General features: G+C 40.2%; 1 protein-coding gene across 3 annotated transcripts in view; it reads left to right on the top strand.

The window, feature by feature from the left end:
- Window positions 1-2,206: 2,206 nt before the first annotated feature.
- The window catches only part of RBBP5 (RB binding protein 5, histone lysine methyltransferase complex subunit), a gene marked incomplete at its 3' end in the record, with an annotated part of 27,956 nt that continues 2,828 nt past the window's right edge, over window positions 2,207-27,334 (top strand). The window contains exons 1-13 of one of the 3 annotated variants that reach the window (XM_080649419.1): window positions 2,207-2,404; window positions 8,930-8,955; window positions 9,805-9,977; window positions 14,454-14,594; window positions 15,327-15,489; window positions 16,630-16,739; window positions 18,003-18,122; window positions 18,211-18,364; window positions 18,460-18,531; window positions 19,600-19,717; window positions 20,904-20,973; window positions 21,353-21,582; window positions 22,360-22,551. In XM_080649419.1, the coding sequence (XP_080505545.1) occupies window positions 2,386-2,404; window positions 8,930-8,955; window positions 9,805-9,977; window positions 14,454-14,594; window positions 15,327-15,489; window positions 16,630-16,739; window positions 18,003-18,122; window positions 18,211-18,364; window positions 18,460-18,531; window positions 19,600-19,717; window positions 20,904-20,973; window positions 21,353-21,582; window positions 22,360-22,551 (1,588 nt within the window). In that variant the 5' untranslated portion in view covers window positions 2,207-2,385. Of the gene's footprint in view, window positions 2,405-8,929; window positions 8,956-9,804; window positions 9,978-14,453; window positions 14,595-15,326; window positions 15,490-16,629; window positions 16,740-18,002; window positions 18,123-18,210; window positions 18,365-18,459; window positions 18,532-19,599; window positions 19,718-20,903; window positions 20,974-21,352; window positions 21,583-22,359; window positions 22,614-27,334 lie in introns of those variants that run through there. The other 2 variants (XM_080649420.1, XM_080649418.1) reach the window with 2 other exon arrangements.

Genomic DNA, 27,334 nt, shown 5'->3' with positions numbered 1-27,334 from the left:
GCCACACTCAAGGGGCCAAAGAGCCGCATGTGGCTCACGAGCTGCAGTTTGCTGACCACAATCTTAGGGGAAAGTGATCTAGCTATATAAAAGGCCAATACGTTAAGTGTCCTTTCGCCCGTCCGACTGGTTGCCAAGATGCACACTGGCCACCAGGGGGCAGACGTTCAACGCAGGAGCTGCTGTGCTGTGCACTGGCCATTTACAGAGAAACGGCAGCGCGGACCTGGCGCCGACAAAGCAACACTCAGCTTCCCCCAAGTAGGACACAGGCCCTGCGACCACCCCAGAGTGACACCCCACCAAATTGCAGCTGACGCTGCCAAGACCCTGTGGCCAGCCCGGAAACAGTCGCTGTGGGCACCAGGTAATGCCTTCACGTAGCAACGCCTGGCTTCCTCTCCCTAGCGACTAGCCTCCTTGGAGTTTCTTCAGTCCAGAAACACGACTTGCTTTATAGCCGGGTGGAAACATTTACACTTTAACCAAATGTCTGTGAAGCATTTTCCCGTGCCTCATCTCATTTGATCTTCACAGAAGTCTTGGTGTAGGTAGATAGGAGGCGTCGTGGAATCCTATTTTCTTTTCATTACCCGGAAAATGGAGATTTAGAGAGTTTAGAAACTTGACCCAACTGAAAAGAAGTAAGAAATGGTGGACCTTGAAAATGACTTCAGGTTTCCTCACTGCACAGAATATAGTCAAACACTGTTGCAGTTAAATATTTTACCCTTTGTTCTCCCTGCGTGATCTACAATAATAATCTGCTTCGTGTTGATATTTACTGCTGTGTTGCTGACAATTACCTGAAAGAGAAGTTGGGGTGCTTCACTGGGCTGGAAAAAGGTTAGCTAAATCAGAAAGCAGGTCTAATTATGCAAGTTTATTCTATATCTATAAAAGGCTAAGTTGACTTGCACATGTGCAATATGTATAAAGCTCTTGCTGGTGCCAATTGCAAGCGTGTGTTTCGATCTGTCCTTGTCAGTCATGAATTTGGTTGACACTTCTGTTATAGAGAAAGGGCAAACAGCAATATTAAAATATTTCTTCTAATTAATTTCCTTTCATGTGCACGAATTCGTGCATGGGGCCACTAGTTTGTAAATAATAGTAGCTAATATTCATGGGGCACTTGTTCTATGTACTTCATATGTTACCTCATTTAATCTTCACAATAATTCTGTAAGTACTACTATCACCTCCATTGTACATATAAGAAAACTGAGGCACAGAGAATAAAATATTGCCCAAAGGGTGGAGCTGAGATTCCTGGCGTTAAATCTACACAAGTGATCTGGCTTTTTGCAGCAACCTACAACACAGTTTTTGTGTGTGTGTGTGTGTGTGATAGCGGCTATACAGTGGTCGGCAAACTCATTAGTCAAGAGAGCCAAATATCAACAGTACAACGATTGAAATTTGAGGGCCAAATTTTTTTAACTTAAACTTCTCCTAATGCCACTTCTTCAAAATAGACTCGCCCAGGCCGTGGTATTTTGTGGAAGAGCCACACTCAAGGGGCCAAAGAGCCGCATGTGGCTCGCGAGCTGCGGTTTGCCGATCACTGTATAGCCCACAGCATCTATAGTTGAAACTTGTTTATACAGAATTTGCCTCTTCGTTAGTTACCATCAATTGTCTCTAATTGCTTTGCGTATCTCATCACAGTCCTGCCTGAGCTCCAGGGTACTCAGCCCACCCCTCATTCCAATTCACTTTCAGTGCCCTGGTCAACACTGGGAAAGCCTGAGGTAAAGGCCTAACAAACAATGTCGTGCATTTCTATGGGATCGATGGCATATCTTTACAAATGTAAAGACGGATACACAATAACTAGCTACATACTAGTACAGGTGAGTACGCGCCTTGATCACCACAGCTCGGCTCCACACTTGATCGCTGGGGCTGACCTTTCCAGCTTTCCTGTCAGTCGTGTTTGCCCGGAACCTTTCCTGCGGATGCTGATGCTGCCGCCCGGGACAACACCGCTGAACACATAACAGAGCCGTACTAGTCGTCTAACTATATGCCTGAAATTTCTAGCTCACGTACATAACCCGGGAAGAAACATCCTCAAGTCCTTGTGCTTTTCAAAGTACTAAGTGACGGAAACATTTTTATTCCTTAATTAATATCATAATCAAACGATTTCGACAGAGTCTGTTTTTCTTTTTGGTTAGGCATATATTTGGACAGCCCACTTGAAACGAACAGGGAAGGCGGGGGAAGAAAGCGGAAGCCGAAGGGTCTTCTAAACCAGAAAGTCTCCGGAGCTAGCGCCGGGCTATTAGCAGCGCCCCCCCTTTTAGACGCAGTCTTAGAAGCCGGCGGGGGGAAGGCGTCGTCGCTGGAGCTGAGACCAGGCGTCCAGAGTTCTCAGGGATGAACCTCGAGTTGCTCGGTAAGGAATGCTATGGCTGCGGCTTAGAGAAGAATCCTTTGGTTCTGGAAGAGAGGGAACCGGGGCGGGAGGGGATTCAGGCTGCAACCTGAGGTACCTAGTTCTGCTGTGGGTCACCGGGCGCTCCTGATATGCAGCAGCAGCAGCAGCAGCAGGAGGAAGCCCGGCTTCTGCCCACGCGGAATGCATTGCCTTTCCAGAGGCTACTTTCTCGTTAGTTTTGGAGTGATAGGGACAGTTTGTGACTTAGTTGTGATGACAAGGACCACAGGTGCTGAAGTACCTCAGAACAGGCAGGACCAGAGTTCCTGGAGAAGAAGGAATCGGAGGAAGTGAGGCTTGAGGTGAAGCTCTGAAGACTTGTCAGGGATTTGGGTGTCTGGACAGGTTAAAACTTTTTGTAGAAATACGGGAGGTCCAAGGAGGGGAACTTGGGAGATCTTCTAAGATGAAACCCTTCATTGAACAGATGAAAGAAAGGCTCAGAGGGTAGCGACTTGAAGGCACTAAATAAGTAAATGGCAGAGTTGGCACTGGAACCCAGTTATCCTGACTTCCCATTTAAGCTCCGCAACTGCCAGGGACGGTGTGTAAAACACTGAGGTGTGAACTACCGAGGTCGTTGCCTTTTGTCCCCCTCCGTTTGAGTCATTTCCTCTCTCCCCTCACCCGAGTTGTTTAAAAACTGGAGGCTTTCATTATGTGTTCAGCAGGGTAGCCTAGGGATGTCTGAGTTTCCAGAACTCCTAAACGAGTTGCTGTCTTTATGGATATGTTTCTCTTAAAAAAAAAAAAAAATCAGAAGGTGGTTTTTGGTTGTACAAAGGGCCTACAAAGATTCTTAAGAAATGGTCTTTACCTTTAAGGAGATTTTTGTTAGGCAGAGAGATTAAGAAGGTTATGTAAATAGCCATAAGGTAGGCCAGAACATAGGAAGGCCTTTCAGAGTCATTACAGAGAGCTAAGAACATTCAGAAGAGGGAACGAATGCCTTTGGGGCAGGGGAAGAAATGTTATCATGAACAAAAAGCCTGTGGAGGACTTGGGAGTTTTGAGTGGACATTTAAGATTGGTAAAATATTGGCAGACTGTAGTATGACGGAATAGGGAGGAGTGCTTCCTAGGAATGTGGATTGAAGACATCAGTGAGAGAAGACCTGAAGAATTTATCTGCTGGGCCAGGTTGTGGGTACTGTGAGTAAAGAGAAGGTCAGGAGATGGGGTTGGCGCCCCCAGTTTTGTGGAGGCTCTTGAATGCCCAGCTGGAAAGTTTGTGCTTTTTAAGGAAGGTTTGGCAGGTCCATTGAAGGGTTTTGACCTGGTAAGTAACTCAAAGCTACGGATTTCTTTTTAAGATTTATCTGACAACATTGTTTAGTTGAGTCTTGGAGGGTGTAAAACCAGTTTGCAGGGCTAAAGTTGGTGAGTGATATAGAAGGCCTAAGCTAGAAACAGAAAGAAGAGATATCCAGGAAGCAGAGTTGACAGAATGTGAGTGAGAATCAATGGCATATGGCGGTGTGGTGCTGAGGGGGAGAAGAGACTGAGTGAAGAATGATGGGAGCCAATAGTGGTATTGCTGATAACTTAAGAATATTGATAAAAGGCAGCATTTTGCATGTTGAGTGTGGATCTGTGGTTCAGGAGATAGGGTAGCATCTATGAGAGGGATTTGTAATCGTCCTACAGGTGGGCTCATTGAAACCTTGTGAGTAGATGAGACCAAGGGAGTAAGTGGGAGGGGCAGAAAAGAAAACTGACAAGGACAGAATCTTGGACAATTACCCATATTTAGGGGGTAGGAAGAGAAATAAATGATAATAATAAGTTATATAGTACTTACTGTGAGCTAGGCATATTTTTAAGTGCTTTCCACATATTTACCCATACAGGTTGGTGTGGAGTCTTCCATAGAAGCCAGTTGTAGAGCATTTGATACTGGGAGCTGGAAAAGGGCTGCTCTGTTTAGTCCTTAAGCAGCTTGGGGTCCCCTTAGCAACTTGAGCAGCCGAAACCAACTTACAATGATTTTAGGAAGGTGTGGGAGACAAAATGGAGGGAAAGAGTTGACCCTTAGTTTTAAAAACTAAAATATAGAGGAAAGATGATAGGCTATTACCTTCAAAGAGATAGCACATGAAAAAGGTGGTTTTGTTTGTTTGTTGTGTGTTTTAAATACAGAAAATTCATGAGGGTGAAACTTAGGAAGGAATAGTTAGTATTGGAAGGTTATGCAATTTAAAAGAAGGCTGGGTCTGCCCTGGCTGGTGTGGTTCAGTGGTTGGAGTGTGTGGGAGGCAACTGGCCACTGTGTTCTCTCTCACATGGATATTTCTCTCTTTCTCTCTCTCTCCTTCTCCCACTCTCTAAAAATCATTGGGAAAAAGTATCCTTGGGTGAGGATTAACAAAACAAAAAGAATTAAAATAAAATTAAAGAAGGCAGGGTCCAAAAGGTACAAATCTCTATGGGGATGACTCTGAGTTTTAAAGCAGGAAAGTTAGTGTTACAGACAAAAAGAGAAAGGAGCAGAAATGATGTGATTGTGGGAGCATGCTAAAGGATATCTGGCCAGATACAGGAAATGACTGATAATGTGTTCTTAATGTGGACACTCAAGGTACTAAATCTGCAACCACTTTTTGAGCCTTTGAGGTGTGTCTGGCGGTATGCACTGGAGATACAAAGTTACATGAGTTTTTCAATCTTTTCCCACAACTCACAATAAACATGTATTTTCTATCACAACCCATTATTTAGACTTACATATATAACTAAGTTTTTCAAAATTACACTTAATCCTTGTTAACGCTAAGTGTCCTCTGGTATCTGCTAATCTATTAAAAAATTTGTGGCTCACTAAATTGATTTATCCATTTATGGTGGATTGGGTCCTACTGTTTGAAAAGCATTGAAGTAAGACACAGCCTTTGCCCTGGATAAATATATAGACCTAGGAGAAGATAACTGTGTATAATAGGGAACCAGCTGAAAGAACAATGAATTCTGTATTGTTGGGGCTGGCAATAAAATTTGGGGATGATTTTACAAGAGGAAGTGCCTTTTAACCGAGACAGTAAATGTGAAGTAGGATTTTTCCAGAAGGACAGTTGGAGAGGTAATTACCAGCGCAGAGATCAGTGGTGGTAAAATGTGTGCGGTATGTTCAGGAAATGGTGAGTAGTTTATAGCTGGTGCTTAGGGTGGGTTATACAAGGTTCTAAACCAAATGCTGATGGAGAGTTAGCCAAAGATAAATAGGAAAATACTGGCTGAGACCAGATTGAAATTGCTTTTTTAAATTATTCTTAGGCCCAGCCGGTGTGGCTCAGTGGTTGATCGTTTATCTATGAATCTGGAGGCCACCGTTCGATTCCCGGTCAGGGCATGTGCCCAGGTTTTGGGCTCGATCCCCAATGTGGGGCGTGCAGGAGGATTCTCTCTCATCACTGATGTTTCTATCCCTCTCTCCCTTCCTCTCTGAATTAAATGAACTCAATAAAAATATATTTTTTAAAATTATTCTTAGGAGTTTCGTATATTGTTCAGCAAGGGATATTTTTTAGCAGTAAGTGAAATGATGAGATTTGGGGCTTAGAAAGTTGATTGTGGCAACTTTATGAAGTGTTGAGGGAGGCAAGACTGGAGCCTAGGAAATGTAGTAATTATGGTAATGATGGCATTGGATTGGGGGGGGTGTAGTGGGTTCAATTATCTAGACACCTACAAGTTGCATTTCTCTAAAAGAAATGCCACCAACTCCGTCATCACTTGTTAGATTGAGGAAGCAGAATGGAAAACTGCTACTCTGGACCTAATTGCTACAATAGGGAGGAATTGGTTGGCAAGTAGGAAATAATAGGAACATTGAGAGAAAAAGGCCATGAAATTTTAGAGTCATGATAAGTCTTTAAGGAGGGGATGTTCAGCACTTTAGAGCAGGGGTGGGGAACTATTTTCCTGCCAAGGGTCATTTGGGTATTTATAACATCATTCATGGGTCATACAAAATGATCAACTTAAAAATAAGCCTGCTGTATTTGGTCAAACATTTAATTAATTCACCCCTGATGCCTGGCAGGGCCAGACCAAATGATTTCACAGGCCTTATACGGCCCGCATGCCCGATGTTCCTCACTCTTGATTTAGAGAATAGACATTATTCCATATCACGAGACTGGGAGGAAGAAGGCTGGGAAGGCCTGTAAAGCTCAAAGGCAGTTTGGAGAAAGGATCCTGGTAGAAAAAAAAAGGGTCTGACCTGGCTTTATTTCTCTTTGGCATTCATACCTTTGGGCATTTTTTTTCCCCTTAATGGTCTTTAACCAGGCCTAAGTAGTCTAATTGTGACAGAAAATGGTAGCTGGGGGGAGGATGGAGAATATAAAAGTGGTCTTGAGCGTTCTGAGGAAAGGCCTTGTGCTCTCCTAACCCTGCTTGATGGCATTCTTGCTCAGACTCTTCAACCAAAGTGTCCCAAACTAGCTTAGTCTTTTTGTGTTCACTTTCTCTCTGTGTTCCTTTAAACTCCTATTGTACCCCTGTTAACCAGGATGAACCTCAAAAAAAAGAAACCCACCCCAAAACATAAAAATACAAAATCAGAGGTAACGTGTTGAGGAGCAATCATGCATTAAAATGGTCCTGGGTTCTGGATTCTCTCAGATTCTTTTGTGTGGCTTTCCCTCCTCCCAACACAGCACAAGTCACACTCGGTTCCTTCCTGAGTGTGTATATTTTTAGGTTGTGTTTTTTAATTTGTTTTGTTTTTAATTATTATTATTTTTTTTTTATTGATTTCAGAGAGGAAGGGAGAGGGAGAGAGAGAGAGAGAAACATCAAATATGAGAGAGAATCATTGATTGGTTGTCTCCTGCACACCCCACACTGGGGATTGAGCCCATAACCTGGGCATGTGCCCTGACTGGGAATCGAACTGTGACCTCCTGGTTCATAGGTTGACGCTCAACCTCTGAGCCACGCTGGCCAGGCTTGGTTTTAATTTTTAAATAAATTTTTGTTTGTTCTCAACCATGTGAACATAAAGCTATATTATTGATTTGGAAAAATATATATATTGTTAAAGAAGCAAGTCACATAATAATGTGTGCACATTAGATAAATCAAGATAATTACCCTTTTTGACAATTAGTTACCTTGAGTTTCATCTTTCGTTTGGTTTTCTTAACTATGGGGCCTGTGTTTTTTTGATGTTCTCTATTAATTTTTTTAAAGGACAAAATGTAATGAAAGTGGTTTTCAGACTTTTTTTTAAATTAGAGAGGGGGGGGGAGGAAGAGGGAGAGAAAAAAAGAAATTTCATTGTGAGAGAGAAACATCGGTCTGTTGTCCCTGACCAGGGACTGAACCCGCAATGGCGACCTTTTTGGTGCACAGGACTGTGTTCAGTCAACAGAACCACACCAGCCAGGGCCAGACTCTTTTTTTTTTTTCAATTAGAGCAGTTGGCTTCTTTTTAAAATAAAATCTTATTTGGATGCCCTATATGTAAAGCAGCTTTCTTGAACCTGTAGTTCTCAGTGTATAGTTTAAAAACCCTTGTAATAAAATCTAAATAAATACTGGCAAAGATGGTGCTGCTGCTGAAATTAAACTTTTTAAGAAATATATTTTTACTGATTTCAGAGAGGAAGGGAGAGGGAGAGAGATAGAAACATCAATGATGAGAGAGAATCATTGATTGCCCCCTGTACACCTTCTTCTGGGGATCCAGCCTGCAACCTAGGCATGTGCCCTTGATCGGAATTGAACCCAGGACTCTCCAGTCTGCAGGCTGACACTCTATCCACTGGGTCAGACCAGCTAGGGCTGAAATTAAACTTCTGACAAGCAGGCGGTATCATATCTATAGCTTGAAATGTTTATTACTACTAATGTTTAAATACCAAATTTAATATAGAGAAAGCAGTCAGGGATTTTTGTACCAAAATGTTGTTTGCTTAATGTGCTTAACCAACTGCCAGATTATGTTACAACCTAAATGCTATTAATAAGGGGAATGATCACTGCTGGTTGGCTGTTGTTAACAAAGATTTTAGAGAATAGTTGGGACTTAAGATAATTTGACTGATTTGATTTTTAAAAGTTTGTTATTTAAAAATAAGCATAATAACATCATTACATGTTTACATAAATAACACATTTTTATGGGAAATAGCTACTTTACAACAAAATAAAATTTAGTGAGAAGAGTGGCATTGTTTTACATTTTTACAAATCTCTGTAAAGTTTGCCTAAATAGAAGTTGGCAGTTTTCTTACATCTGCTTCTGCATTCACTCTGTTGCAATATCATAGGTCATATAGCCTCAGGAGAACTCATCTATAGACATGAGATAACGAGGAAAAAAAAGCAAGTACCCTCTTGATATGATAATGAAAATAGGAAAGGGCTTCAGTTCCCCATCCTCATTTTGCAGGTCACTGCTACACACCATTCATGAGCTGTAGGATCCGTGGTATGTCTTATGTGCTCCATCAAATCTCTTTCTTTGCTTTGTTGCAGAGTCCTTTGGGCAGAATTATCCAGAGGTAAGAGTATAGTATTCTGATTCTTGGGAACATGATAACTCACGAGCTCTTGTGTTTGAGTGGGAAATGCACTTTGATCTTTTTTTTTTTTTGACAAGTATTAAATGTGATGATATATCTTTTGCTATAATAAGGAACTAAATGTTCAGTTTTGAGTGGGGGAGGCAGATAGGCAATTGGCTGGAAATCTCACCATAATGTAAATATTATAGTTAATTTCCCTTTAAATTAAAAATGACTTTGATTAAAGAATCGCAAACAGCACCATCACCTGTATATAGATTTTTTCTAGTTTTGATCAATGCTTTTACATAGTAATAAATCAATATATATGCTAAAAGTATGCTTTATTTTTTTAAATGTAAAAATGTTTTGTGTAATACTTGGAATATATTTCATTGTAGCCATGATTATTTTAAATGGCTTGATATTAATATAAAATAATTTATTTGGCTTTTCTAATGTTACACATATAGGCTCTTCTAGGGTTCTTGTTTTAAATTATTTTTCTTGGGATAAATTAAAAAAATATGATTACTGGGTCAGTGGGATGACTCTTTCACTGAATCTTGTTATATTTGGCCTAAGTGTCCTCTAGTGTGTGTGTACAAAGTTACAGTGGTAGTGTAAAGGATTGATCACGCCTGTTTCCAAAAATTCTGTTAGCTTTTAGAAATATTTCTTCATTTTGACTAGTTTAATTGATACAAGAACGTACGTAGAGATTATTGTGGTGTACAACATGATTTAAATTCAAGAGAAGTGTCTATAGATAGTAGAGAACCTTTACAAAATAATTGCACACCTCGGTATTATTGTCTGTATTCTTGTGTTCGTTTTAATTTTTAGGAAGCTGATGGAACTTTGGATTGTATCAGCATGGCCCTGACTTGCACCTTTAACAGGTGGGGCACACTGCTTGCAGTTGGCTGTAATGATGGCCGAATTGTCATCTGGGATTTTTTGACAAGAGGCATTGCTAAAATAATTAGTGCACATATCCATCCAGTCTGTTCTTTATGGTAAGGAATTTTACTATTACTATGTTTAATATGAGTTAAAGTAGGGGGATGAATGGTGACTGTGTAATTGGCCATCTTATTGTAGATATTTTAATATTTAATATTACTAATCCAGCCACTAGTAATGTAATTACTCATAGCTGATGTAGACCTTGAAGCCATTTGTCTTTCAAGTTCCTTTGTAATGAGAAATTTAGTGTAATATATGGATTTGTATAAAGCTCTGTCTGAGAATATTTCAGTACTGAAAAGAGATATTTACTGATTGTAGCTGTAATAATGTTTGTGATAAAGATGTTTCATTTAAAATAAAAAATCTTGGTTAGGAGAGAAGCTTGGAAGTCGTCTAGTCCAACCTTATCCAGGTTCTTGATTCCAGCAATTTTAGTTATCCAAAGCATGTCCATTTCTTCATTGAACTGTATAGTTATTACGGCTTTCTGTCAGATAATTTGAGTTGAACTCTGATTTAATATAAATTCCTATTGATTACTTTCTTACTCTCTGAGATGACTATTTAGGAAATTTTATTTTGGCACAGCACTTCTTTTAAATGAACTCGGGGCCAAAAAAAGCACCTAATCAAATCTAAATTTACTAAGCGATAACGTATTTCCTTTTGTCTAAGTAGAAGCAGCAGAAGTATTGTAAAGCACTGGACTGGGGGAAGGCCTGAATCCCAGTCTAGTTTTGGCCACTAATGAACTGGTGGTTTGGGGCAAGACTTTTCTCTAATATACAAAGTGAGAGCATCAGCCTGGGTGATCTCTTACGTCCCTTCCAGCTCCATTGCTTTTCATTTCTTTTTTATTGTTGTGGTTTTACATAAAGACTTATTTTTAACAGCTTTATTAAGATACTAGAGGCCTGGTTGTGCACATTGAAAGGAAATTAATTAGAAGGTGGCCAACGGGGCGGGACTGGTCGAGACTGGCCGGACATGCCCTGGAGCCAACCTCCCACGGTCCCTCTCTGGCCAGCTGCACCTAGGGCGGCACCGGGGCTTGAAGGGCATCTGTGGAGTGAGCAGGGTCCCTCGGCCTGGACTGTGGGGATCGGGCCGAAACCGGCAGTCCGACATCCCCGAGGGGTCCTGGAGTGCGAGAGGGCACTCTGCAAAGTTTCTGTTGCTTGGCAGCTCCTGCGTTGAGCGTCTGCCCTCTGGTGGTCAGTGCGTGTCATACCTACTGACCTCGCTTAGCCTTTTATATATATAGATTTTAATTTAACAGTCTCCTATGGGTAGTAACTATTATTGTTCCTGTGTTATAGGTGAGGAGATTGAAGTTTAGAAAGGTATATAACTTGCCAAAGATCCAACAGCCAGAAGGTGGTAATGTCTGGGCATAAGTCTGACTCTTGAGCCTGTGTTCTTAACCATGGAGATATATTGCTTGCTAAGTCCTCATTAGCAACCTTTGTTTCAAAATTTGGATAAGTACTGGTTTTGGGTTTCTTTTTTTGTTTCTTCCTTCTGTTTTCAATTCTGTTTTCTTTTTCCTGCCTTCCTATGGGTTTCTTGAACATTTCTTAGAATTCCATTTTGATTTACCTGTAGTATTTTTTTAGCTTTTTAGTAGCGACTAGGTATTATATTGTATATATAAAACTTATCACCATTAGCTGGTGTTGACATTTTACCAGTTCAAATGAAGTATAAGAAACCTTTCCTCCCTTTACCCTCCTTTGTTTATAATTGTCTTAAATATTTCCTCTATATATTGAGACCCACATAAGATAGTATTTTGATTTTTGCTTCATATGTCAAAGCTCAAGAAGGAAAAAAAGTCTATTTACTGATATTTTTACTCTTTTCATTGTTCTTTCTTCCTGATGTTCTAATTTCTTCTTTTATCATTTCCTTTTTGTTTAGAGAACTTCCTTGAGCTATTTATTCTTTTAGGGTAGGTCTGCTGATGACAAAGTCTTGATTTACCGCTTTGTTCCTAAAGGATATTTTCACTGAATATTGAATTTGGATTGACAGTTCTTTTCTTTAAGCCCTTAAGAAATGTGTCGCTTCGCCCTAACCGGTTTGGCTCAGTGGCTAGAGCATCAGCCTGGGGACTGAGGGGTCCCGGGTTCGATTCCGGTCAAGGGCATGTACCTTGGTTGCGGGCACATCCCCAGTTGGGGGTGTGCAGGAGGCAGCTGATCGATGTCTCTCTCTCATCGATGTTTCTAACTCTCTATCCCTCTCCCTTCCTCTCTGTGAAAAATCAATAAAAAATATATTAAAAAAAAAAAATGTGTCGCTTCCTTCTGACCTTCATGGTTTCTGATGCAAAATCTGCTATCATGTGAATTGTTCCATATAGGTAAGGTGTCATTTCTCTCTTAATGCTTTTAAGACTTTTTTCTTTGAACTTCCTCCATTTTCCTCTGGGCAGAAACCTCCACCTGGCTGGCCTTGGCTGCACATTCTGGATTGCAGTCTTCCTCCAGCCCCAATAAATCCTTTTTGCTGAAGGAGGAAAAAAAAGACTCTTTTCATTGTCTTTAGTTTCAGAAGTTTGTCTCTGTGTCTTAGAGTAAATTTATATAATCTTGCCAAGTTTGGGAAATTTTCAGCATTATTTCTTCAAATACTTTGAATCCCTACTCTTTTTTTCTCTCCTTCCAGGACTCTGATAATATGGCTTTAGATCTTTACTATAGTCCCACAGGTCTGTGAGGCTCTGTTCATTTTTTCCCATTTGTTTTCTTCCTGTTATTCAAATAGCAATTTTTAAATTTTAGCTACTGATTCTTTCCTCTTTCTTCTTCATTGGCTGCTGAACCCATCTCTGAGTGTGTGTGTGTTTTTTAAATTTGTTACTTATTGATGACAGAAAGAGAGAGAGAGAGATCAATTTGTCATTCCACTTATTTATGCATTCATTGGTTGATTCTTGTATGTGCCCAGACCAGGGATCGAACTGTGACCTCCTGGTTCATAGGTTGATGCTCAACCACTGAGCCATGCCAGCCAAGCCTTTTTTTTTTTTTTTAATTTTAGTTATAATTTTCAGTTACAAAGTTCCCATTTCAGTACTTCTTTGTATCTTCTGTTTCTTTGCTGAGACTTTTCGTGTTTGTTTTTCCTCGCATTTATTTCAAGCATGTTTGCAGTTTCTTATTGAAGCATTTTTATGATGGCTGCATTTAAATCCTTGTCAGATAATTCTAAATCTGTGTTATCTCTGTGTTAGTATCTGTTGATTGACTTTTCTCATTCAAGTTGAAATTTCCTTTGTTCTTGGATTGATTGGATTTTCATTTGAAACTTGGGCATTTTAGGTGTTGTGTTGTGTTGTGTTGTAAGAATGTAGAGCTTATTTATTATTTAAATCTTGTGTTTTAGCAGGCCTCCTCTGATACTGCACCAACGGGAAGGGAGGGCACCATCTTGTTGTTGCCAGATGGGTTGGAAGTCCAAGTTTCTCATTTGGCTGCAATATGCTGGGTGAATTGGAAATTCAGGCTCCCCACTGGGCCTCCTAGGCTGATACAGTCCTGCCTGGGAAGGCTCGAAGTGCTTTGTTCCTGTTCCCTACCTGGTCTGCACTGATTCTGTGGCTGAGATCCTCCTTACCACCTGGTGGGCATGAAAGTTTGGCTTTTCCGGCGAAGCTTTTCTCACACCAGCTGGGAGGGAAGGGTGCTTTGCTGTAAACTGGGCCGTAGTGGAAGTCTAGGCTCTCCATTTAAACCTTGTTGACTGGGGTTGCAGTTTTTTCCGTGGTGGTTGCTGGAGTAAAGTGACTATAGTCTAAACGTTTTCTGTCTCTCTGGTTTGTCCTTTCCTGGTCCTTTGGTCAAAGAAAGCAGGCTCTTCTCAGCCTTTTTGTGTGTGTGTGTCCATTGGTATTACTATGTTGTTGGCTTCGCCATCACTTGGTCTGGGACGTGGGAAGCAAAAAGAACACCCAGTGTTATGTCATTTCTCTGTCCTGCAGTCTCTAGCCAGTTGTCTTCTCTCTGTCTTTCAGCGTCTTCTTCTGTTTGTTTATATATAATGTCCAGGTGCTTAGCTGTAGTTAGCAGGAGGAATTCATCCCTTTCTTAATTATTTTAAATAACAGATACTTACCTTTATTATTTGTTTAAGCTCTGAAGGTGCTACTGCAGGAGCAGTCAGAAAGTTCAGATACTCCCTCTCCACCCCTAAGAAAATAACCTGTTTTTTGTTAAATCAGCACTTAAGGGCTCGCTGATTGTAGACTAATAGATGCATGTTTTTTCATAGAGCCACTTGTAGTGTTATCTTGAATTGTTAAGTGCTTCTGTTACCAGATATGAAAATGTCAAGAAAACATGCTTATTTATTGCTTAGTTGGGAGAGCTTGTTGTAGATTTGAGTGTATGTTTTAAAAAAAGAAATATTGACCTGTGCAATTAGGGCAATATGTGTGACTTAAGCGTTTTTGTCCGTAAGAGTGGTATGATATACTTTACCTTAGAACATGTGCTAAGTTACTCTTCTTTCCTTCTCAGCTGGAGTCGAGATGGTCATAAGCTCGTGAGTGCTTCCACTGATAACATAGTGTCACAGTGGGATGTTCTCTCAGGAGACTGCGACCAGAGGTTTCGGTTCCCTTCACCCATCTTAAAAGTCCAGTATCATCCAAGAGATCAGTATGTTTAATCTGAGCTGTTCTTCCTGGGGTGGGGTCTAATTTTATATGGATTAGCTCCAGGCTCATGACAATTTCAGTTTAAGGTTTTGGGAAGCAAATTCACACATCCCTAGACCTTCCACATAAAAAAGTCTTCCTGTCTAGGTTGGCTCTACTAAATATATTTTAAGGAGAGTGTTATATAGTGAAATGCTGGCTAAACATAGGACTTTGGAAATGGACAAAGATAGGAATAAGTATAATAACTAGTCCTTGACCTGCCCTTCCCCCTCCCCATTTTTGGATTTCTTTAGTAGAAGAAATCATTCAGTATTAAACTGCATTTAAGAAAGAATTACCTAATCATTCCATTACCCAGACATTCTCTGGGTTCTCTTTTAGTCAAATTCTCTTTATGTATAAAGGCTGTTATATAAAGCTTTATCACTCACAGAGCGCAGATATGCATGTTACGTGTCCATAAATACTATTTTTTACATCGTTATAATCAATATTTTTCTTAATTTTATACATATTTTACTAATTTGCTACATTTTTATTTTTAGTGGTTACATTTTATTTTGTCAAGTTGGATTCCGTAACTTTATTCAGTCATTTCTCTATCATTACACAGTTAGATTTTAGGCTTTCACTATACGTATTCAGTTTGCTTGGGCTAGAAGAGTAGGTGAGGGTATCAACCTTCTGATACCAAAGCAACAGCCAATGTACTATTCATATTTTTAAACAGGAACAAGGTTCTCGTGTGTCCCATGAAATCTGCTCCTGTCATGTTGACCCTTTCAGATTCCAAACATGTTGTTCTACCGGTAGACGATGACTCGGACTTGAACGTGGTTGCGTCTTTTGATAGGCGAGGGGAATATATCTATACAGGAAATGCAAAAGGCAAGGTAAGCCTAGAAGCCAGCACAATACCCCTCAGTCATCCTGTGCTTTGGCTCATTTCATGTGTGCTTATGCTACTTCCTTTGAAATTTCTTTTACCCCCACTCTAAGCGTGCCTCCTGCACATAGAGCTTATTTTTCTCTCATGCTTAATAATTTCTGTTCTTTGGATTAAGAGTGGTCAGAGATTATGTGGCCTAGAAAAAGATGGAAGGGCCTTTACTGGGTTCTACTAAGGAAGGATCATTTCTAAATTACAAAATTTAAAAGTCACATTACTGCTGGTGAAAATACTTAGTTCTGTAAATATTGTATAATTCAGGCTAGCTTAACCTGTAGTTTTGTAGAAGTCAGGTTAGATGAGTGCTAAGGTACCTTTTAAGCTTAGAGTTTGTAGTTCCATTAAGCTTCTTGATTTTTTTTTTTAAAAAACTAGGGCACATGGGCTAGTATAATTCCATGGCTACTTTAGAAAGTGACAATTTTTAAAAATTGCAGTAAAAAAACATATAAAGTACATACAACATAAAATTTAGCACCTTAACCATTAAGTGTATAATTCATGAGTATTAAGTACATTCACATTGTTGTGCACCCATCACCACCATTCATCTTGCAAAACACTAAATAATAACTCCCTACTCCCTGCTCCCGCATCCCTACCCCTCCCTCCAGCCCCTGGTCACTGTCATTCGGTCTTTATGAATTTGGCTACTCTAGGTACCTCATATAAATGGACTCATACAGTATTTGTCTTTTTGTGACTGGCTTATTTCATTTAGCAAAATATCCTTAAGATTTATCCATGCTCAGCATGTGCCAGAATTTCCATCCTTTTCAAGGCTGAATAATATTCCATTGTATGTATGCACATTTTGTTTATTCATTCATCTGTTGATGAATACTTTTGTTGCTTCCACTTTTTGATCATTGTGATAAACACCAAACATTCTCTTTTAAGAATAGATTAAGACACTATCCTTTATTTGAAGAGGTAAAAGGCAGTACCAGTTAATCAAGTTGAATACATGGGAATAAAGATGTTTATATTTTTACCTAGTCTCTAGTTTTAGAAACAGAAGCCAGATCCAATTACTGTAAGTTACTTGACTACTTACTTTTAACTTTTTTTTTTTAAACTTTAGATTTTGGTCTTAAAAACAGATTCTCAAGATCTTGTTGCTTCCTTCAGAGTAACAACTGGAACAAGCAATACCACAGCCATTAAGTCAATAGAGTTTGCCCGGAAGGGGAGGTGAGACCTTGTCTTTTTAGGGACAGTTTTAATTGAGTGGAATGCAAAAATACATTGATTTACACTTTTTGTGTATATTATACTTAAAATTTTGTAAAAGTTTACTTTAAAAATGGTTATTAGAGCCTGGCCGGCGTGGTTCAGTGGTTGAGCATTGACCTATTAACTAAGAGGTCACTGTTTGATTCCTGGTCAGGGCACATGCCTAGGTTGCATGTTCGATCCCCATTGGGAGGCATGCAGGAGGCAGCCAATCAGTGATTCTCTCTCATCATTGATGTTTCTATCTCTCTCTCCCTCTCCCTTCCTCTCTGAAATCAATAAAAATATTTTTAAAAATAGTTATTAGATTGTCAATATCTGGTTCTTAATTTTACTGCATTGAACCAGCATTTACGTCTTCTTTATCAGGAGGTTGTCAGGCAGTTCCTTTACAGAAAGGATATCTGAGTGATATGTGCTGGAACCAATGCCTGGCATATGGTTAGCACTGGGTAAAGATTAGCTATTATTATAATTAGAGTAGATGTCACAGAATTCACAGAGTAACTGAACATACACTTTATTCACATAAAACCAACCTGTTTACCCCCTTAATTTCCAATGTTTTTCTGCTAAGTTTGGTTATCCAGCTAGAAGTAGACATATCAACAGAGACAAGAAGAAATAGGTTGTCAATAAAAGAGGTAACAGTCATCCTATTTCATGTAGGAACACCATACATGCTTAGGGGACATTCATGTTCAAAATTCTCTTCAATTAAGAAAAGGTATGTCAGTAAAGTCTGGAAGAAGGGTGTGCAATAATATATTTTAGACAAATTTCTAAAGTTATTAACAGTAAAAAACAAAAGGAACATTTTAAATTGAAATAGTTTATGAACTCATTAAGAAGAATATATTGTGAATAACATAGGCCAGAGAAATGAAGTATTTATATACATCTAACTGTATTCTTGGGAATTCAAGCTGGTTTCAATTTACAGGTCTTGGATCTCAGTCAGTACTGATGATTGGTTTGTTAGTTTGCACATGCAGGGTTCAAGCATACACAGGAGGTATATAATAAATCTTCACTTCAAATTAAATTTTGGTTTGGAATGTGACAGGTAGATGCATAAGTATTTGAGTACATTACTTAGGTCTTTACTCATTTTCTCCCCAATTTATTAGTTGTTTCATGGTACTGTTCTAAGTAGCAGGTTGTAATAGAAAATGTTAACGGAAACAGATTCCTGACTTGTGATTTTTCTCCTTTCTGCAGTTGCTTTTTAATTAACACGGCAGATCGAATAATCCGAGTTTATGATGGCAGGGAAATTCTAACCTGTGGGAGAGATGGAGAGCCTGAACCTATGCAAAAGTTACAGGACTTGGTCAATAGGTGGGTAGCAGAACCTAGCAGAATGTGTGCTGATTCATAACCTGGGCTCAGGTTCTAGCTTTCCTTGGGTGCTTTCTTTGTCCTTCAGGACCCCGTGGAAGAAATGCTGCTTCTCTGGGGATGGGGAATACATAGTGGCAGGGTCAGCCCGGCAGCACGCCCTGTACATTTGGGAGAAGAGCATAGGCAACCTGGTGAAGATTCTCCACGGGACAAGAGGAGAGCTCCTGTTGGATGTGGCTGTGAGTAGAATGAGAGGTTGCTGTTGTTAACTTCCTTAACAGACAATCGTGGATTCCTTCTTAGAACTGATTTTTCTTTCCTTCATTAAATTTAGTGGCATCCTGTTCGACCCATCATAGCATCTATTTCTAGTGGAGTGGTATCTATCTGGGCGCAAAATCAAGTAGTAAGTATTTTTCTGGTTTAATTACTTTGAAACTAGAAACCCTTTTTCTTATCAAGAATTTTACAAATAGTACACTAAAAATTACCTTATTTACTTTTTTTCATATGATTCTTTTTATTTATTGATTGATTTCAGAGAGGAAGGAAGAGGGAGATATGGAAACATCAATGATGAGAGAGTCATTGATCGGCTGCCTTCTGCACACCCCCTACTGGGGATCGAGCCAGCAACCCAGGCATGCACCCTGACTTCCTGGTTCATAGGTCGATGCTCAACCACTGAGCCACACCAGCTGGGCTTGCATATGAATCTTGTAACCTAATTAAATAGGTTCAGTGCATCTAGATTTGCCTTATTTTGATGGGATGATCTTGGGCGATAGCGAATTTACTAGTTATTTTCAGCGAGAAGTCTAGTGGACTTTCTGCTACATTTTTCTGTTTCTTTATCTGAGAGAGATTATTCTTTTGCGTTTCTTTTTTTCAGCTCAGTTTCTGTTTTATATCTTGGTTTTATTTTAAACACCTTTCATTATATTTATAATTGGTGTACTCATAATCAGTCTAATAATATATGAAAGATTTGAAGATGTTGGACCCTAGAATTTTCTTTACTTACTGCACTTTTTGGGTTATAAAGCAGTATTTGTTAACACCTTGGAGAATGGTTAATTAGCAGCCTAGAAAGTGTGTAGAACTCTGGTCATTTTGCCTTATTTGCTCTTTGGGGCAGTACCGAAGAAGTTTGGGGTGGAGGTTTGGATTTTGGATTATTGCTTCAATGAAGAAGAGTAAGTGGGAGTTGGAGTTGGTTTTACATCTTAAAAAGATTAAAGATGGCAGTTGTTTTTTTTTAATGAAAGAACTACAGTTAATAATAACTTGGAATGTTCAAGGTAGGAAATACCTTAATATAGTAAGACCTATAGATACCCGATTTTCATTACCCATCAAATTTGATCTCCAAATTCTAAGTTGCTTTCATGTTTGAATCTTTCACTTATGTGATTAATGGCTAGAGCACAGACTGTTGCTTTCTCAGATGGTATGTACTCTGTTTGTGGCGTAGGAAAATTGGAGTGCCTTTGCACCAGACTTCAAAGAGTTGGATGAAAATGTAGAGTACGAGGAAAGGGAATCAGAGTTTGATATTGAAGATGAAGATAAGAGTGAGCCGGAGCAGACAGGTAATATTTCTCCATTGCAGATAGTATTTCTCAAAAGAAAACTGATTGCTTTATTTAGTATTCATCCTTAATTTGTGTTGAAAGTTTACTTCATCATTTAGTCTAAAATGTCACCTTTTTTTAATTGACTAAGGGCTTACGTGGGCATTATTACTAGGATTCACCCGCTCTCTTAACATTTCACTTTGCATTTCCTGATTAATTACAGATAGTTAATTGAGGATTTACCTGTGCACTTAGCAAAGCTCCCATACATGCTGAGTCTCAGCTGTATCATGTGTTGTCTCTCCTTTGTCAGTAAAGTGAAGGTAAAGAGCTCAGGCTCTGGAGTCATATTGTATTGGGAAAAACACATATTCCTTAAACCTGAATGTCCTCGTGTGTATGAGTGGTGATAATAGAGCCTGCCTTTTAGGGTTGTGGGGAATGGATGAGGTACTTCACCTGAAGCACTCAGTATAGTGCCAGGTCTGATAGGCATTCTCTTATGATCGTGATCATTGATATTTTTCTCTATCTTCTGAACTTCCAGGTAGGCAACTCCTTGAGAATAAAGATTTGACTTTTTATCCCCATGGTGTCTAACACAGGGCTTTATATCTAGTGGGGGTTTCAGTGTGTGAATGCTTATTCTGCCCAGTTGGCACTGTCAGTGAATAACTAATGCCACAGATCACCCTGATGGTGCTGGAATTAGGTCCCTATTTTGTAATATTAGGGAACTTGCACACCTCATGTGTGTTAGCAGGACCACCGGGAATGCAGCATGTGCTGGACTGTGTTGATATTATCTAGTTGTGTTCTGTGAAGCCTTTACTGTAGCACTTACTATGCTGAATTGAATTCAACATACCTTTACTGTAGTACTAACTGTGTTGAATTGAATTCAGCGTACCTTTACTGTAGTACTTACTATGTTGAATTGAAATAATCTGTTAATGTCTGTCTTCCCAATTAGACTACGCGGCTTTTACTGAAGAACTGTTCCCAAGTTTCTCGGTTTCACTGTAGTCCCCATGCCTAGCACATGGTGGCAATTAGCACATATTTGTTGAATGATTAAATAAATGAACTGTTTGCTTCTCCTCCTTGGTTTCTTCTGAATTTCCGTTTATGAAAATCATTGAGCCACGAGTGAAAAGCAGTTTTACACTTTTCACACCTCTGCTGTGTATCTGTCCTGCAGGGGCTGATGCTGCTGAGGATGAAGAAGTGGATGTCACCAGTGTGGACCCTATTGCTGCTTTCTGTAGCAGGTGAGCCACCTTGGGGGCTAGGCCTTGAGACACTCCTCCTCTTCAGTTCCCCGTGGCTGGTCCTTCAGTCCCATCTGCTTATTAGCCCCAAGAGATAGCTGCTTTTGTGTACACGAAATCCTTTCCTTTCTCCCCTGATAGAAAATCTTAAACCGAAATAATTCATTTCTGCCATTTAATTTTACTACTGATTTTATTAATCATGCTGTCTGATTTCCTTTCATTCATTCTGGCTTCCTTAGAATTCCAGATCCATGGAGGTGATTCTGTCCTAGAGGAAGGGTTAATAGAGGTGATTCTGTCCTAGAGGAAGGGTTGTTGGTTTAAGCAACTGTCTCCTCTTTTTTTCCAATCCCTTCTCTGATCTTATTCCAAATAGTGATGAAGAGCTGGAAGATTCAAAGGCTCTATTGTATTTACCCATTGCCCCTGAGGTAGAAGACCCAGAAGAAAATCCTTATGGCCCCCCACCGGATGCAGTCCAAACTTCCTTGATAGACGAAGGAGCTAGTTCAGAGAAGAAGAGGCAGTCTTCAGCAGATGGGTCCCAGCCACCTAAGAAGAAACCCAAAACAACCAATATAGAACTTCAAGGAGTTCCAAATGATGGTAAGAGCCGCCTCTTCTCTCTGTTGCCTGATAGACCCCACTTTTTACTCTTCGCACAATCTGGCAATTTCCTGTTTCAGTGATTTTCTCTTAAAGGAATTTTCCCATGAGTCTTTGCAACTTTGTAATGATTTCATGTGCTTTCACTTCTCTTTCAAAATGGGGAGATTCTGCCCTCTGTACTTTGCCTAAGGTGACATGACACACTGTAAGTCTTCTGACATCTGGCTCTGGGTTTGTTTCACTGTGCCACCATTTCCATCGCTGCTGCCACCCGCCCCTGAAGAGTTGATTAGGTGGTAAAGTACTATTCAGACTTGGACAGTCCTCTTTCCTCCTACATACTTTTTGCAGTCTGACTCTGGGAGCCTTAATAATCACGTGGTTGAGCAGGATTCTTACCTGGGACTCTAGTTCCAAAGCCCATTTTTTCTGTTCTCCCATGACTTTATGGTTGTGTGTATTCCTGTTCTGCCTTGGTGTGTACAGTGTCAGTGTGTCTTTCAGCTACTTTTTCCATTTAGAACTGCTGTGGCTTGGTGCAAACCACGTAGGCTATATGTGCCCTTTGGCCAAGCAACTATTTCTCAATTAATGGCCATTCTTTTTATAGTTTTATAAATAATAAAGCAAATTTTTCTCTTTGTATTAGTGGATCTGGGATATAAGGGCAACATCCTTTGCTCCTGGATAGGTGGCATGCCATGTGCTTAGTTGGGGTGATGGGGGTGCTGGTGGTGTACGGATTCCTTTCCATGCCTGTCTGTCCTTTTACAGAAGTCCATCCACTACTGGGTGTGAAGGGGGATGGCAAATCCAAGAAGAAGCAAGCAGGCCGGCCTAAAGGATCAAAAGGTAAAGAGAAAGATTCTCCATTTAAACCGAAACTCTACAAAGGGGACAGAGGTTTACCTCTGGAAGGATCAGCGAAGGGTAAAGTGCAGGCGGAACTCAGCCAGCCCTTGACAGGTAAGGACACATTGGGAGCGCTGTCTGGCTTGCTTTGTGGCCTTGCTTTGTACAGCCCTTGACTCCATGTACCTGCAGCATTTTTTCTTCCTTCCTCCTTTTTCCAAGTGGCAGATTTTCTCTGAGTTTTAAGCTTCCAACAAGGGCAGGCTCAAACAGATTTGGCTTAATTCCGTGGCTCTTAACTTGGGTCCCTAAATAGGTTTCAAGGGCCTGCATTCCCTTGATATTATGTGAATGCAGAATATTGTGTGAATATCGGAATTCATGACCTGAAAAGGAAACAACCCCTAGTTTAATTCATTCCTTCATCTGTATTTGCTCTTAGTGTTTGTTTTGTCTCAAATGAAAGAGCCATGCAGATAACCAGAACTATAAGCTTGCTTTATATAGCCCCTGATTATTTAACTGTGGCCCTTCTCTCTCTCTCTCTCTCTCTCTCTCTCTATCTCTCTCTCTCTCTCTCTCTCTCTCTCTCTCTCTCTCTCTCACTCTGCCAGTAGTCTAGAAGCAGCAATTAAGTTATTCGAAGTACTGTCATAATAAAAAAAGAAGATGGGTTGTTTTGTTTTTCAAACAAGAGATTACCAAAAAGACAGAAACTACAGTATCTTTGTAGCTTCTTAACACCTAAGCCTTTTGAAACTTACTGAGTTTTCTCACTTTTATATGATTGAGGAATTTTTATTAGGGGATGGGAGAACAGTTTCAATTTTCTATCAAATATTTGTGACTCTAGGCTTTGGTCTCTTGTTTGGAAACTAGTAATCAAATTAGAATCCATTTCTATTCAAACATTGTTGTGTTTTAGAAACTTTTTGTTTTATGTACAAAGCATTACTTTAGTTAATACAGTACTCTCAGTTTTTGGGGGCTAGGTCAGTAGACTCACACCCCAATGATAAAATATCTGGCTGTATTCAGGCCTCCTTCCCCTCCCCCCCTTGCTTTACAATTGTAATGAATATGTGATGATGAGATACACTGGGAAGTGAGACAGAATTCCTTGCTTACACCTTAAGTCAGTTCATCATTGTGCACTCGACTTCTCTTCTGCAGAGAAGCTGAAGCAGGCCCAGTTACTCATCATTTTGAGTATTCTGCCTCAAATGAGCTAGACTTCAGTTTTTTACTGCCCAACAGCTTATCACTGAACATCCCCACTTTTTCACAGCCCAACACCTTACCACTGAGAACCCCCACTTTTCCCAACATTTATGGTGCTTCACTGATAGTTATCACCTCCACATTCAATCCACCGAAGGCTCTGTCTGTATATTTTTAAATAGCCTAAAGGAGTTATATGGGTATCGTCAATAAAGATTGCAGATTAGTAATTGACTCATTAAATAAAATTGATTCTTTTATAACCCACTTCTTGCACACTTCTGCTACTACAGAAGACACAGTTGAAGATGTAAGTAGATTTTTCTGGCCCAGGGATTGGAAATACTTCAGGGTGACTTAAAAGTTGGCCAAACATAGTGAATTAATTGAAATATTCTAGGACACAGTCTCCTAGCTCCTTCAAAAGCTGCCTGTAATTAATCATTTGCTTTGTGATAGTAAATGTATGGTAAATAAACCATTAAGTTTTCTCTCTATGATATAGTGATTTCAACTTTTACGTTTAGTTGGTGTGGTCACTGGCAGTAACTAAATATCTCTGACATTCGCCAAACTGGGTTTCTGTCAGAGGCACCGGTGAGGTGCTGCTGGTGTTTGCAGAGTGTGACAGCATTGGGTTCTCAGCTGTGCTTCAGAAAGGTCTGAGAGAGTCAGAATCAAAATGTTGGCAAGTTTACTCAACCTTAAAGAAATGGGTCTTTATTCATTAAACGTTTCAAAATACTGAATACAGTTTTCAGGGATACTTTGAACTATATGTGGACTACATATTTTAGTACTGATACATATCAGCATTTCAAAGCTCCTTCTAGAAAGAATAGAAACCATTATCAGGGGCCTATTGGAAGTTTGTTTCCACTCACTTTGCCGACAAGGTTAAATGAGGCACCAACCTCATTAAAGGCTAGAACCTATATCTTGGAATAGCTGGGTGCTTCAAACTGGATTTTTATTTCTACATTATTAGGCACTTGAGTTGGTCAACCTTAAGTAGACACAACTATTTTAACAGCTTTACCCTTTATTTTTTTATTTTTTTATTTCTTAAATATATTTTATTGATTTTTACAGAGAGGAAGGGAGAGGGATAGAGAGCTAGAAACATCGATGAGAGGGAAACATCGATCAGCTGCCTCCTGCACACCTCCTACTGGGGATGTGCCCACAACCAAGGTTACATGCCCTTGACCGGAATAGAACCTGGGACCCTTCAGTCCACAGGCCGACGCTCTATCCACTGAGCCAAACCAGTTAGGGCACAGCTTTACCCTTTAAAAGAACTAGAGGAGACTTTTATATAATAGAGCCAGGGTGATGATACATTTTCTGACAACACACAGACAAAACAATTGCATAGTTACTGCAGACATTTCACCAACTTCTCATGATTGCGTGCATGCGTGCTTCCCCATGTAACCTAGGCTTCCTTCTGCCGTTTTCTCCTTTCTTTGCTGGCCTTGGTGCCCTGACCTTTTGCTGAATGGAAACCTCAAAACTGAAATGGTCAGATTAAACTCGAGTTTGCTGAGGGTCAGGATCATTAAGAAACCTCAAAGGGGCATTGTGGTTTGGTTCCAAGACTTCCTCAGAGAGCTGCATCCAGCTTTATTGACCAGCTGCAGTTTGGTTAGGGTCTTTGTGATGGCTGCAAATCTGGGGAGAGTGGTGCACTGAGGATTACAGATAACTCCATTAGAAGCCTCAGTTGCAAGACAACCCATCATATCTTTGTGTAGGATTTTTCAGGCAAGAGTGGGGCTTCATCCAATACGATGGTCAGCTTGGAGGGCCCTGAGCAAGCACAGGCTGACTGGCATAGGCTGGCTGACACATGCTATTAATTTTCAGATAGTCCCCCAAGGCCATAGAGATAACAACTCTGGTATTTGAGTTTCATGTTCTTCTACACCTTGGAGATTCTCAGTAAAACGCAGCGTACAATCATTGTAGATAGATTTCCCCGAGGTATTCAGAAATGAAATCTGACCCAGAATGCCTGGGGCTGAACCGTCTTCAGAAATCAGTTCAGGTGTTTGCTTCAGCAGCACGTATACTAAAATTGGGATGCTCCAGAGATGAGCATGGCCCCTGTGCAAGGATCACACACATCCCCCCCAAATCAATTCAGTCTGAGGGTTGTTTTTGTAGAATCAAAACCTTGAATCTACATTTCAAGGTCACCTCCCTCAAGATGCCCTAGTTTTGCATTCAAACTAAATTATTTGAAGGCAGGATTATAGGTGTGAGTTGTGTGTTACTGCTCAAGTTACATAAATGACAACTGTTTGTTACTATCTGCAATTTAGGAGTTATTGAATAAACTGTTTGGTAAGCCCTGATTAGCCCTGACAAAGCTGCTATAGTGTGTTCGTATTGGAACAGGACGTTATGCATTTCAAAGGGTGGTTGGAAGACACATAAACCATATAGAAATAATATGCTCCCTGGAATCTAGAGCCACAGAAATTCTTCCCTATCAAACAGCTCCTCGGTAGTGGATAACATCCATGAAGACACACTTTCTGTGATGAGGGAGGACCCATCAGTGAAGTGAGGTGAGGGTGACCTGACCTTGGAACTTTTTGGAAAGATCAGACCAACATGGCACTTATCAGGTCCCCACAATTTCCTTATTCGATACTCTCCAGAGGACAGTCCTCAGATCAGAAACGTGGGATGCAAGCAGAACCACCAGTGTCCCCGTTACCCTGTGACTGCTCAAGGATTGCCCAAGAACTAGGGCTCCTTGGCAGTAAACATCACCAGTAGCAAGTGTGACAAAGTTGTGGTCTGTCAGCATATGTGGTCTAAAGGCCTCGTGAGATGGTGGGCATGAAGGGGTTGGTGTGCACTTGGGTTTCATGGGAGTGCAATGACCGAGATGAGCAGCGGCGCTGCTTCTGGGGGAGGACAGGCACGGGGAAATTTCCCTGCATTTGGCCTCCCACTACCCTGCCTAATGCTGGCCCACCACCCTGGACCTCCTAACCATCTCCCGAATCTGTGATTGTTTTAAATGCTTGGTAGTGAGTGAGGGTTTTTATTCCCTTTGCTTCTTAAAAAATTACCAGTCAAATAATTTATGAATTTCTGCTAAAATCAGATAACTATTTAGATATTCTTTCTCATTCTTAGTGATTTTTATTAGCTGACTAAGGTAGTGTTTGAAAATCAGTATCGAGCCCTGGCCGCTGTGGCTCAGTTGATTGAGCATCTATCTTTCTCTCTCTCACTCCCTCCCTTTCTCCTTCTCTCTTCATCTCACTGTAAAATCAATAAAACATATTTATTTTAAAAAATTGATATCCAGTATTTTCTTAGGCCACTGGCTTGGGCTGCTATTGGAAGGTACTAGTAGTAGCTGCTCATCTTCAGCTGAATTTTGTTATTGTAGATTGCCTTTCTGTTGCAATTAACAATGCGTGTCCTTGAGCAGACTAAGTTGCCTGGAGGTCTTCCCTGCTGTTTCTGTGTACCTTGTCTTACTCATAGTATGATTGCTCTGGTTTTGGTTTATTTTGATTTTCCTGTCATGATTTAGGCTTAAAATGTCAATGTTGCATTCATTTTAAATTGTTAAAACTAGATTGATGAGGGTACGTACCTGAGGGGACAGTCAGCAAAACTAACCTTAAAGTGTTAAGTGGCTTAGATT

Source organism: Plecotus auritus (assembly GCF_963455305.1).
Source record: "Plecotus auritus genome assembly, chromosome: 12".
Classification (NCBI taxonomy): Eukaryota; Metazoa; Chordata; class Mammalia; order Chiroptera; family Vespertilionidae; genus Plecotus; species Plecotus auritus.
The sequence above is the reverse complement of the archived record's forward strand: the minus strand, read 5'-3'. Positions and strand labels throughout refer to the sequence as shown.